The following is a 13,388-nucleotide window of genomic DNA, read 5'->3' as shown; positions in this document are numbered from 1 at the left end:
AAGGTGTGCCGGTCAAGTCCAGAGGATGAGGCCAGATTGGTCCACGAGGAAACGCCCTATTGAAGAGTGACAGGCTCGGGATCCAATCAGCAGATACCTGTGAAGGTGAAAAAAGTGTAACAAAAGGTGTAGGGCAAGAGCGAATGACAGGGAGAGAGCAAAAGTAACGGAGAGGGAGAAAGCGACAAATCCAAGCAACTCCCATGGACCATAACATGGAATATATTTTAATTTTATGTAAGGTATATGTAATTTGAATTTTTTGGTATTTTGTATTGATGTATGCATGTCATTTCGGCAATAATTTTATCTTGGTATTGCCATTAAGAAAACAAAAAAACTTAAACCTAAAATGAAGTAAAAAATTCCCAACAAATGAAAAAAAAAAAAACTGAAATAAAAAATAAGAATTGGCAAAAATAATAAACATTATAAGAATTAATAATCACTTATTCTGTGTGGGACAATTTGACCTGCAACTGTTTAGAGAACGTATATATATAGAGAACGTGTATGTGCTTTTTTTAGACAAACACTTAAGTCAAGTGCATGATAACAAACACTTTTCTATATTAAGGTAAAAGCTATTCTATCTGTCACACCCTGTCTTCCATGTGCATTTGTTTTCGTCATGTGACCATGTGACCCATGTACTTCTTTGTTCTAGTTCCCGCCATGTCATCATGGTCATCAGTGTCACCTGTCTTCATCCCCTGTATGTAATCAGTCTCATCATCCCCACTGTATTCATAGTTCCTGTGTTTAGTCATTAGTGGTCGGGTATTCTCTTTGTGATCTCCCTCTCTCTGTTGATGTCTGCTGTCACCCCATGTTCTTCCTGTGTTCATCCATGTAATTGATTGTTAATAAATCTACGTGTTTCGATATCCTGCAATCCTGTGCCCTCTTCTAGTGAACCCAGGTGTTACACTATCTACTTTATTTGTCTAAACACATAAACTAGGAATATTTAACTACTTTTACAGTATAATCTTTAATTGCAAGAATTTTGTCTGATTTACTAAAACTAAAACCGAAATCGAAATGTTTTCACAAATATTTAGAAAATAAAAGTCAATTTAAATGTACAGGAAATTTAAAAGAATAGTTTTGAAATAAAAGCTCATTTAAAAATCTGAGGCTAATAACCTAAGGGTAATAACCTTGCAGCCTAAGCTTTACCATTGAATCGGATTTTTGATGGCACATTCCTGTCACCACTGGCTTGCTTGGTTTGGGACTTGTGGAGCTGCGCATCGATGGATTTGGCCTTCAGTGTTTCGACTTTCAGCAGTGAAATTTAAACCACACTGAACTGAACTAAACTGAACTTTAACTCTGAAAACTGGACTCACACAGTTTCAATTTACTAGAAAGTCTATGTTAAGCTGCTTTGACGCAATCTACATTGTAAAAGTGCTTTAAAAATAAACGTGAAGTGAATTGAAGTGAACATACAGTATAAAACTACTTTGTGTTTTCAGTGCTCTGGTATGAGCTCAGTGAAATGTTCTTTGATAAGTTATTAATAATCTGATCAGTAACCTGATCAGCTAACACGGCTGCCACTTACTAACAAAATGAAGTATTTTATCTTGACTGGTGTTTGCCATGAAGTGTCATGCTTGTGAAAACGAACTAGATCCTTCCATTCTGATTAAATCGCCCTTTAGGAGAGTGTGTTTTCCTCAAGCGCACACCACATCTGACTGAAGCATCAACAGCTTTCACACACGTCCTTCAAAATTAAAGCCATTCATCACAAAACCACTACATGACCCACTTTTGGGAATCGACCCACCAGTTTGGAAACATTAGTTTTTAAACCTACAGGACTGTATGATACAATTGATTGGAGTTGTAGAAATAAAAATGTATATAATCTAGTTTCAAATTAACAGTGATATATATTGATATAAGTGAAAAGTTATATCAATATATATCAGGGCTCGAAATTGCGACCATTTTGGTCGCATATGCGCCCGAAAATTTATCTATGCGACCTCATAATATATTTGGGCGCATTAGTGCGACTGCAGATAATGGTTGTAGTGCGACCTGTTTTGATTTTTTGTAAAAACGTGCTGAATCGCTCTTCCCTGCCGCTATATTGGTTCATATTAGCTGTCAATCACTCAAGACTTTCCGCTGTCAGATGACAGGGAAGGAGCTTTTATGACCACGGGAAATACAAATGGCTGAAGAGTGAAAACTTAAAGCACACAGGTTTGCAAACCCCACCTAAAGTTGAGGCGCAGATGAAAGCCATCATGACACGTCACGTGGTGAATAATGATCCGCCAGCTGAGATCAATCGAGTACGCGCTTCTTGGAGAAGGTGGCAGAATCTCGATGCGTTGCATTCACTGCGTGTTCAGCGCAAATGTCCGCTAAAAGTCAAATCTAATACTGTACATATCATCGCCAAAGAAGCTCGCCTTTACTAAGTTTACACTGAAACTGCGGCTCATAACAAAGACCGGTATTGCGCCGATCGTTAGCGCAAGAGTCCTGCTCTGCCTGCTCATAAAATGGGTCAGCTGACTCGCCAGCTTTCCACTAACTCAGAAAAATGAAAATCAGCTCAGACTGAACCTTTAAATTGACAAACTGAAACCAAAACTTTTAAAGAGTGATAGAAGTGAGACTTTACTTACTTTCTTTTGTCTATTCTTTTTTTGAGTTGTATATTATTTTTTTTTTATTTACTGATGACTGCTTTGCAGCTTTCATCATTGAATTGAATTATTTATTATAATCTTTTGTTTGTTTTGTAGCAGAAATAATATTTACATGCATATTAATTGACATGCTTATAAAACAGCTGTACAAAAAACATTTCTTACTGCAATGCTTCATTTTTGTTTGATGCAAACTATACTATACTATACTATACTATTATTTTTCATAAAGTAACAGACTTTTTATAGCAGATAACCTACATTCATGCACATTCAAGGCAGCATCATAATGAGAAATGGAAATCATTACTATTATTGTCATTTTTTATCATCATTAATATTCTATGGCCTAATTATTAGACATTCATTTTGGAATTATTGCACACAAATATCAATGTCTTCGCAGCATTAGTTAGATAGTTGTTTCTGGTTTTTGTCAGTCTTCTTAATGTTGTTTTAAAATACAATAAATCCCTTTAAAAACTATTTGCAGAGGTGCTCATTCATTTTTGGTGGGTGCTCCTAAATTTTTTCTGGTGCTCCTAAAATTTTTTTGGTGCTCCTAAATATTTGAAGTTGGGAGCACCGGTGCTACCAAGTAAAAAAGTTAATTTCGAGCCCTGTATATACATGTTTTAATTATATAATTTAATTTAAAACTATAGCAGCCCAGGTGACGGATACATTAAACCTATTGCCTTCCTGAGCACTAGCTGAGCCAAAGTGATGCAAATGCTACGGGCAGGGTTTCAATGACTGTGCCTCTGTTTTTGTGGATTCATTCAGATCAAAGAAACTCTTTTGTTGATAAACTTGTATGGGCAGTGGCTGGACAGGTTCCATTACCTACTTACCACATTTACTTGACTTGTTTAACTGTGTCCACCTATAAACTCTGCCCCCTCCTAAACATATAATGGACAAGACGACTCTGTCCCATATTAGACTTGTTGCAGACTTGTGTTAGACTAGAAATGGCGACAACTTTGTCTCGGTTCACAAACTACGTTTCACAACCAAACACATGCAAGAAGTGATGTAATATATGTTTTGTTATAACCTAGCCTACATAATGAGAGAAGAATTTAGGTACAAAATGTACTTATTTTGCTCCCGTGGCTTTTGAAGGGAATTAGCAATTTTCTCTCAAACATTTTTCTTTTTCGACCCAGTTGTGGTATTGCTCAGATGACATGTCAATCAGGCACAGGTGCTGCCGAATTTCCACTAGTTTTTCCTCTATTTCTTGGGTTCAAATAAACCAAAAAGAAGTGCTTTTAACTTCTCCCGCTGGCCTGCAGATACACATTTCACACGGTATGATTTGAATAGCCGACAGCTCTAGATATTTAGCATGCCAAATATCTCACGGGTGTCAGAGCCTCATCGGCTATTCTCTCTCAGATCGCGTCTTTGATAGTTCATATTGTCTAATTGTTACTCATGTGAACGAGAATCGATTTGCCTGTGATTTCAGGCATTTGTCTGCGATTTCTCAAAACCTTTCAGTGAGTCAAAATCGGGGCTAAAATCATGCAGTTTGAACTAGAAGTCTGCACGGGACACAATTTTTGTCTAGATCCCGCAAAATCTCACGTTGAAATTGGGTACTACCAAAAGAGAGAGATGACAGATAAAACTGTTGGTTGTGCAAGGATTGTCAATGTTGGTTTCTGTCTGCCACTGTCATTTAGGCTAAACGTCAGTTTTGTTTGCCCCTTTGTGATGAGACATGAGTGCCACCTTAAACCTGAGGTTCCAATCTTATGACTGCTAAAGGGTAAAACTTTGAGGTATTATCGCTCAAGGGGTAATTTTATTCCATTTGCGTCTCTGATGCATGAAAAAGACTCTCATACATCAGACCTGCATGATATGGGTTTCCCAATAGTAAAAAAAAAGAAGAAGAAAAAAAAGCAAGAACTAGTAATTAGGCATGGGCTGGTATAAGATTCTGACGGGATGATAACCTTGGATAAAAATCACTGTTTGATGGTATTGTGATTACTGCTCTGAAATATATTCTTTTTAAATGTCTGGATAAAAACAGGGAGTCTGCAGGTTTCATCTTGTCAAATTTAAGACTTTTTAAGACCATTATAAATGAAATTTCAGACTGTCACATGGTAAAACGCTAATAATTTTCAGTAATAACCACTGTATTTTTTTTTCACTTGCCCCATTTAAATAAAAATTCAGATTTTTCTTAGTCACACATTTTAAAAAATGTGTCAAAACAAGCTAACTCTTGTTATATACATACATATTTTATTAGCATAACCTTTCTTTTAAAAAAGACGTTTTAAAAGCTATAATAAGCAAAGTTTATGCACAACATAAATTTATGCAAAATCGAAGACCTTTTAAACAAATGTTGGTGTAAGGATGTAAGGAAGACAATTTAACCATATTGCTAAATAGTTAATAAATGTTAATTTTGTTAAACATTTTTTTAGATGGATTTGTTGGTTGTATCGGTTGGCCATAGCTTTACGTGGAAAATTAAGACCTGTTTAAAAGTATTTAACAACAGCATATTTCAGTGAATGTAATACTTTTTAAGGGCTTAAATTTAGTTTTTGAAAATTAAGACTTTTTAAGACCCTGCGGACACCCTGAAAAAAACAAAAACTTTTTCCCCTTTGAACACGATATATTTTATGTTTAAGAAACATTTATATTATTTTGAACAGTAAACACGTCAAGCTGAATAATGAAAATGAATCATTGACTTCTGCTGTCTTCATTAGTTTTAAAAACACAGATTTCTTTACAGTTTAAAACGACGTATTTGGATATTTTTTTCTACTGGAGTTACTGTTGTTCCAGCTGTGAGAATACAGACCTCTAGTCTGAACTCTACATAAGTGAATCCTGATGACTCTGGTAGACTCTTGGACTTCATGAAGATGCTGTTTAACTGCACAACAACCAACACGTTTCAATAAAGAATTCTTCTTGTTATTAGTCTCCTGGTTTGGGTTTTCATATTTATAACAGAGCGGTTGTAATTGGTATAAAAGCTTAAAAAAAAAACAATGAGAGAAACGTTCAGTTTTTAGTAGACACTGATGCATAAACGTACGCTTTAACACCCAACCTTGATGTATACATTGGAAAATGGGCGAGTTGTGCTGTACTTTTACAAAGTTTTGAAATGACCTTTTCAGTCTCCCAATACTTTCTTTGCTTCTTTCCTCCCCACAAAACACTTTGTTTTGCACTTTGTTCATTTTTGTTCCTCCACCATGTACTCTTCCTCTCACACTGTCTCAAATCGCCGCACAAGTTTCCGGAAGGTTCCACCGGGCCGTGATCTATCCTTTCAATCAGATGCTAATTAAGGGAAAGAAGACTCTCTGTCTCCCTCGCTCGCAGACGTAGGGACGTGCAGGTTGAGTGAGAAAGGGAGGAAGGAGTGCAGGACTGTAAAAAATGGAGAGAGAAATGAGAGATGAAAGGGTGACGGGGTCGCTTCAGATTGAGAAAAAGAGAAGATAATACTTGTGTTTTTTCTTTCTTTCTTTGTTTAAAGTTTGGTAGAAATCAAAGGTCCCCGATTCTGTGTGTCTAGTAAATGTTCAACTCTTCATAACTTTTTGATCTGACCGCAGAAAATCGGGCCATTCTGTGAAGTAAATTAAAAAGTTACCTAAAATGATGTCTTTTAAAAGACTATTCTTCCCTGCTCATGACCGTGAGGGTCTTTTACCCTGTTCTTTAAACATTTATGAATGTCATGCGTGGAGCGTCAAATGTTCTTTTCTGCTTTTAATTGGTTATCAGTCACGAGCTTCCATCGGACTGTTTTTACATCCATTAATTAGCCTTATTAACGACTCGCTGTACTGTTAGACATGCGGCCAGTTTGGTGTTTTCTGGTCAGTCCATTAATGGCTAGGGTGTATCTAGCTAACGATTAAAGTGCCTTAATTAGCAGGAGCGAGAGCAAAATAAGGATTAGTGCTGCGGATCTGTTGTATTTATTTATTTCTTTTTTTTTTGAGCTGAAGGAAGAAAAAAAGACTGGAAAGGTTTAAGGGTTCAGAGGTTTGAGGGGAAATGAACAAGAGAGCCAATGGAATGATGAATGTGCTTTTCTTCAGGAGAACAGAGGGAGGGCTGTTTCACACAAGGGGAAAAGAAGAAATTGTTTTTTTCCTCCAGCATTATAAACGTGTAGCTTTGACGGATTTAAACTTGCTGATGGTGCTTCTGAGTCTTCAGAGGACTGGCTTTTACCCCTACAGTGGCAAATGTTGTGTAGTAAAGCAAGTAAATGGTGATTGAATGGCACAGAAGTTCTGCATAGTTTTGTGGTTTGTGGATACATATTTGTTTGACATGTTCGCCTAAATGGTGGAGTTTAATAGGGAATTAGTTATACAATTTGTTTCTATACTCAAATAATGACTTTTTTTTGTAATTTTTGTCTTTTTTATTTATATATGGTAACATAGCAAAGATCAAAACAAAACAAAGTACAGCTATTTAAAGAGAAATATAAACAGGTAATAAACTTAAGAGTATTTCAAACAAACACACCATGCAGTTACCTAATGGCAGCAAGTTATTACACATAGTGGTACATCTTTCATTTAGAAAAATTATATTAATACTCCACAAAATTCTTAGTATGTGTTTTAGCCCCATTAATCTTTGCAGCGCTGCATTCTGAACAAATACTATTATAAAAAAAGAAGAGCCAGAATTTTTAAAGATCTATGTCATGAGTGGGAACCATTGCTGTAAAGTTGTGTAGAATTTTTTTTTATTATTATTATTTATATAGAAACGATGTTGGTGTAGCAGATATCCAGAATATGCATATTTGTTTTATTTTTTAAAAATAAATTATCACTATATTAGTATCCACGATATGGTTCATTGTAGGGCTGGGTGATATTGCAAAAAATGATAACAATATTATCATTATCACTTGATATCAATAATTATATATTTTTTTAAGGCAAATAATTTTAAGTCAAAAACAAAAATATTTAAAAAAATTATCCCATCTTTTCATAGTGAAATAAACAAAAGTGTTAAAGAGACTCTTAAACTTTTATTAAATAAAATGTTACAAAGTGTGTGCAATGGTAAAGGTAGATCTACGTCTGTAAGGTGTCAATAATAATAATAATAATACAGTAAACCTCAAACTCTGTAAACAAAACAAATTATGATAATCAAATCTGAACTTTTAAGTCAAGGAACCAGACATCATTATTGAAATGCATACTGCAACATCACAAATTGTGAAGTTGAATGACTATATTACCCACCTATGCTAAAAAAAATCTTTCAGATGGTTAGTTAGTGGCTGGGATGCACAAGAAAAGAAACCAAAAAACCACTCTGGTGATATCGTTTTTTTTATTTACAATCTCCTCACTGCTGTTACACAGCACTCATTTTCGCTTGGGTTGTCATTCTGACCTAAAGTGACAAATGCGTGCGGGTGGTGTCTGACCATTTACAATGGGTCTTGCACTACTTTATTTCTACTTGCATGAATCGCAGTGCGCTCGAGGCATTCTTAAAAACGTAGATGTTTTCAACTAGGTGTGGCTGGACATGTGAGCGTCACTCCCATATTCGTATCATGCAAGTTGTGCATCAACAAATATCAATACCGATTTGTATTTTTAATAATTAATTAAAAAGAAAATGTCAAAAAAAAAACTTAGCTTAAGTAAACCATTGCTTAACAGAAGCATTCAAACAAGAAATAGAGAAATTGATAATATATTGTTTTTCATCAATAACAGCAACATTTATAATGTCAAGACTTATAAGTAATATACCATATCTGTAGAGCAATTCCAGCGTTATGGAAGTTACACTTGCAGTAAAAACTTAACTTTACATAGAAAGTATATGGTAACATTGTCATAACATCTGTTTATATTCTCCACAACAACTAACCACAGAGATGTGGGATCAAGGACAATTTGAGAAATCAAATATAATAGTTTGAAAACATTGACAGAAGCATTTTTGAGTATTTTTGTAGTATTGCAAAATACAAACCTTTTTCCTTTTTTGTGAAAAGGGTTTAATTTACACAAAAATGCTTAAACTCACTTAAAACAACACCCACTATATTTGTGTGAACACAAAACAAACGAACTAAAAAATCCCCAGCTATAACATAACCCTACATGACTAAATTACTGCTACTATAGTACTACTACCACTAATGCTACTACTACTAGAACTACTACTACTAATAATATATTGCTTTAATTCCTGTGATCTAAGTAATTTATGTAATTTGATTTAATTTATTGCTACCACTACCACTGTTCTAATATATTTGATTTCCTTCATAATCTTATTATCAGCTCTGCATCATTTCAGTTCAAAGCTTTAAGCTCATTGACACAAATGAAAATTCTTAATCTGTTTTTGCTCTCTGTCTGCTCTGCTGCAGGTGTTAATGCTGAAGAACTGGACGGCTCACTGAAAAACACCTCAGGTTTCTCCCTGCTTTCCCTCCTTGTTCTCTGGGTTACGCTGAACACGAGTGTGTGCCCGGATCCTGGCGGCGGCTGTGAAATACACATGTGTGCGTGTGTTTGCTTATGAGCAAGTGATTACATCTGGACACTTTCTTGGAGACTTCCTGTGGTGGTTGGCGAAGTGACCCTCCCCTTAACCCAAAAATCAAACGCTCAAAACTGGCGATGTCCAGGGTGCCGAGTCCTCCCCCTCCTGCAGAAATGACCAGCGGCCCTGTGGCCGAAAGCTGGTGTTACACACAGGTGAGTGTTACAGCCTATGTGTTTTTTTTTTTATTGAGAAATTGGCAAAAAAGTGGAAAGCTTTTTAGTTAAGCTTTTTCAAACTTTCACATACCATCTTCAGCTTATAATTAGATTTAAACGTGAAATCCAGATTTAGATTTTCAGAGATTTATTGTAAAATCAAATTATATTTTTCCAAAAATGCAATAAATCCATGACCCTTTTTTTCTCCCTGACTGCAATACATTTATTTAATCAATATAAAAGTTGTTTTTCATTTTGAAACTGTTGAAAACACACAAAAAGTAAGTTGATCCACATATGACAGCCTCTTAACTTAGCTAGGACTAATCTTATATTGGGAGACAGGTTTAAATGGCTCATTCATTTAGTTAAATGTGTTGTATTAACAAAAACATTAGTGTTATTAATAAAAACAGTATTATCCACACTGAGTGTGAAGTGAGATTCATCTTATAATATCATGTTTATATTACTAGTGTGATCTTTGGTATTTGTGCATGGCCTCCCTATTCCTCTATTCAGATTGCTACTGTCAAACTTTGGAGGCACTTTTAGTTATGAGCAGCAAAATGGCTTGATTCTGCTCTGTTTTGTCGACTTCGAGTAAAACAATTAAACGGTTTTCAAAAAATCCTCTGGGGGTCAGTGTGACAAGTTTGCTGCATTTGTGTGGGAGCAGGTACAAGCCAGTTGTATTCACTGTTTGCAGTGAGTGGAATGGTGCACTGTGATTGGTTCAGTGGATTTATCGCATTATGCAGAGACGGGGACTAGGCTTTGTCGCAGTTTAGGGGAAATAAGGGAGAAAGCATGTTAGAATGACATGGCTGATATTGCATTTTGTGTAATTAAAAACTGTTCAATATAGACCAAATACAATACTGATTTTGGCAGCATTTTGGAACCAAACTCTTCACTCCAGAAAAAACCTTGTAAAACAGACTAATGGGGCTTTTTCAATGACTGCGCTGCTCCGTTGGCTTTTCCACTGCAATTTAGTACTATTTTAATGTGGGTATAGTTGTAGTTGCAATGTGTCTACTGATGATACTCATGGTAAACGCAACATTAAATAAAATACAACATTTTCATCGTCAACCACTAGCCTGTTAGTAATATTTGTGGGAAGGGGAATGTTTGAATAATGTTGTCATTTGTACTCCAAAGAAAAAGCTTTTTTTTTTTTTTTTATGAAGTTGATGCGTAAACATACTTGTATTTCCATGTCTAATCAAACACAGCTGAACCAGCCAATCAGTTTATTGAGTTTACTCTAAGATTATGGGCAGGTGTGTTAGAGACAGACTGGAACGAAACTGTGCTGCAAACTAATTCTCAAGGTACAAATCTAAGCACCCCTGCTGTCTCAGACACACATTAAACCTCGTCTAATGCTATAAGTGGCCAATCAACAGGCCCATGTGGGATCTACATACTTGCTTTCCACTTTCGGTGGAATAGAGTTAAAGGTATTTTTTAAATAACCCTTAGAAAAATAATACCCTTTATTTCAAATCCATGTGATAATTTAATATAAGTTAATGATTTATAATATAATATAATATAATATAATATAATATAATATAATATAATATAATATAATATAATATAATAATTTATATAATACAATATAATATAATGATTTAAATAATATAATGTACTATAATATATCAGTAGTTCAATGGTTACATTGTATTTCAGATATTGAGAATATTTTATGTTTTTGAAGTTAATTGGGTCTGCATTTATTTGACCAAAATCTGTATAAACAGAAATATTTTGAAATTTTACACTGTTTAAAGTAGCTAGTTTGTATTTTAAAATGTTTTACAATGCATTTTATTTCTATAATATTTGTTAGGAGTTATTTCCAGACTTCAGTGTCACATCATCTTGTTCACATAATTCATATTTATTAATTAATTTATTTTATTTATTTATTATTTTTTTATTGATACTTTTTTTAAAGAACACTTTATATGAAGTATAATTTAATATACACGTGTCCCATTGTCAGTTGTGACCAATTTAATTAGTCTTTATTAAAAATAATATTAATTTCTTTAAAGAAGTCTTACATATAGTCACCCTAGAATTATAAGGTTCTATCTGACATTTTTGTCAAAATGGAGTTATTCACGTATTCTTTTTAAATGCAAATTCATTAACATTGTGTGATGTTTTTTTTCCTTTGTTTAATTATTTACATTTTAAGACTTTTTTTATAAAAAAAAAAGAAAGATTTTATCTACAAAGTCGAATTCTAGCTTGGCTCTATAAGATTCTTTCTATGAGCCAATCAACATTTTTAATGCACACACGAGGACCAATCAGCGTCAGCTTTTTTTGTCATTTCGCCGGATTGTTCCGCATATAGCAAACACATTGTTTGCAATATGGAATGCATACATTTTGAAGCCCAATATCTCAAAATCATTTAGAACGGAGATAGAACCTTGTAGTTCTAAGGCGATGAATTGTGTAACTTGTAAGCATGTATACATGTTAAATATATTAACTAAGCTTAATATGTGTTTGAAAAACTTCTATGTATGAACCAAAATGACCTGTCCAGGTAGTAGGTCTGTCTTTCTAAAAATATGTAATGGTCATTATCTTCCCTCTGTTATGAGTGTGTGCGTGACTTCACAGAGCCCTCCAGTGTGTTCTGAATCCCCACGACTAGTGAAACATGTTCCATTAATGCTTTCATTTATCTCGCCATCATCCTCCCTCAGTGTTTTTGTTTGAGGTCTTTTTATTCCTTGTTCTCCCCATCCTGTTTGTTGTCAGAGCGCATTAAGATAAAAGGTGGTTTTGATGTGTCGCTTTTTTGAAGTCTTGGCCAACACTTGCGGATCTAATGTAGGAAAGGGGGAGGGGGAAAAAGTAGATGGATAAATGGAGGAATGAAGTGTCTTGTCTGTTATCTTGTGTGTTTGTCCAGATCAAAGTGGTTAAGTTCTCCTATATGTGGACCATCAACAACTTCAGCTTCTGTCGGGAGGAGATGGGAGAGGTCATCAAAAGCTCCACCTTCTCCTCGGGGGCCAATGACAAGCTCAAATGGTGAAAAAAAGGAGCACATGTAGATTTGCGTTAATATTTTGATTTGGTTTTGTCAGAATAAATGCTTATGTGAGGCTCTTTGTTTTGAACAGGTGTTTACGAGTGAATCCTAAAGGGCTGGATGAGGAGAGTAAAGATTATCTGTCTCTCTATCTGCTCCTGGTCAGCTGTCCTAAGAGTGAGGTTCGAGCCAAGTTCAAGTTCTCCATCCTTAACGCCAAGGGCGAGGAAACCAAAGCTATGGGTGAGCGCAGACTCAATATCTAGTTTAAAGGTTCCATGAAAATAAAACAGTTTTTTAGATGTTAGTATCAGTATCTGCTTGTTAAAGGGTTATAAAACACCAAAGCACATTTTTTGAGATGTTGAAAGGTCATATATGTGTTCCACAATGCCAAAAACAGTATTGGGACACATACATTTCACAAGTTCAAGCACATTATTTTTATGTTATTTCGAACAAATCCATTTTTCTAGTTTAAAAAGAAATTTTAAAGCTACATCACGACCATGAGATCCTTGTGTAAATTCCAGCATGGAGACTAAATGTCTGTACCGATGGGTGCAATGTGGCATCTTTGAGTTTTCAGCGTTAATTCAAGAGAAAGACTTGGTTCGAACTAATCAGTGCGCTTTATTGTGAATGAGGTGCGACTTCATTAATATGCATGATAGCTTCGAAGACCATTTTTACCTGTTGCAGTGTTCAGAGAGCACAGATCACGTGTGGACATGTTGAATACAGTGGTTTGCTAACACTTGACAAAAAATATGTTTGTAAGGAACATTTGTTTTATCCTTGAGCTTTTCGCATCTGTAAATGTTAAAAATTGAATTTGCTGCTCGTCTCCTTTTAAAAAAGACG

At 35.0% G+C, this 13,388-nt stretch overlaps 1 protein-coding gene across 4 annotated transcripts in view; it reads left to right on the top strand.

The window, feature by feature from the left end:
* spop (speckle type BTB/POZ protein) overlaps positions 1-13,388 on the top strand; it is a 136,674-nt gene that overhangs the window by 64,639 nt on the left and 58,647 nt on the right. For all 4 annotated transcript variants that reach the window (XM_068215324.2, XM_073934226.1, XM_073934224.1 and 1 more), the window contains 3 exon segments: positions 9,118-9,448; positions 12,402-12,523; positions 12,616-12,767. In XM_068215324.2, the coding sequence (XP_068071425.1) occupies positions 9,371-9,448; positions 12,402-12,523; positions 12,616-12,767 (352 nt within the window). In that variant the 5' untranslated portion in view covers positions 9,118-9,370.

Source organism: Danio rerio, chromosome 3, assembly GCF_049306965.1.
Source record: "Danio rerio strain Tuebingen ecotype United States chromosome 3, GRCz12tu, whole genome shotgun sequence".
Lineage (NCBI taxonomy): Eukaryota > Metazoa > Chordata > Actinopteri > Cypriniformes > Danionidae > Danio > Danio rerio.
Note: the sequence above shows the minus strand (reverse complement) of the source record. Positions and strands in the feature narration are given on the sequence as shown.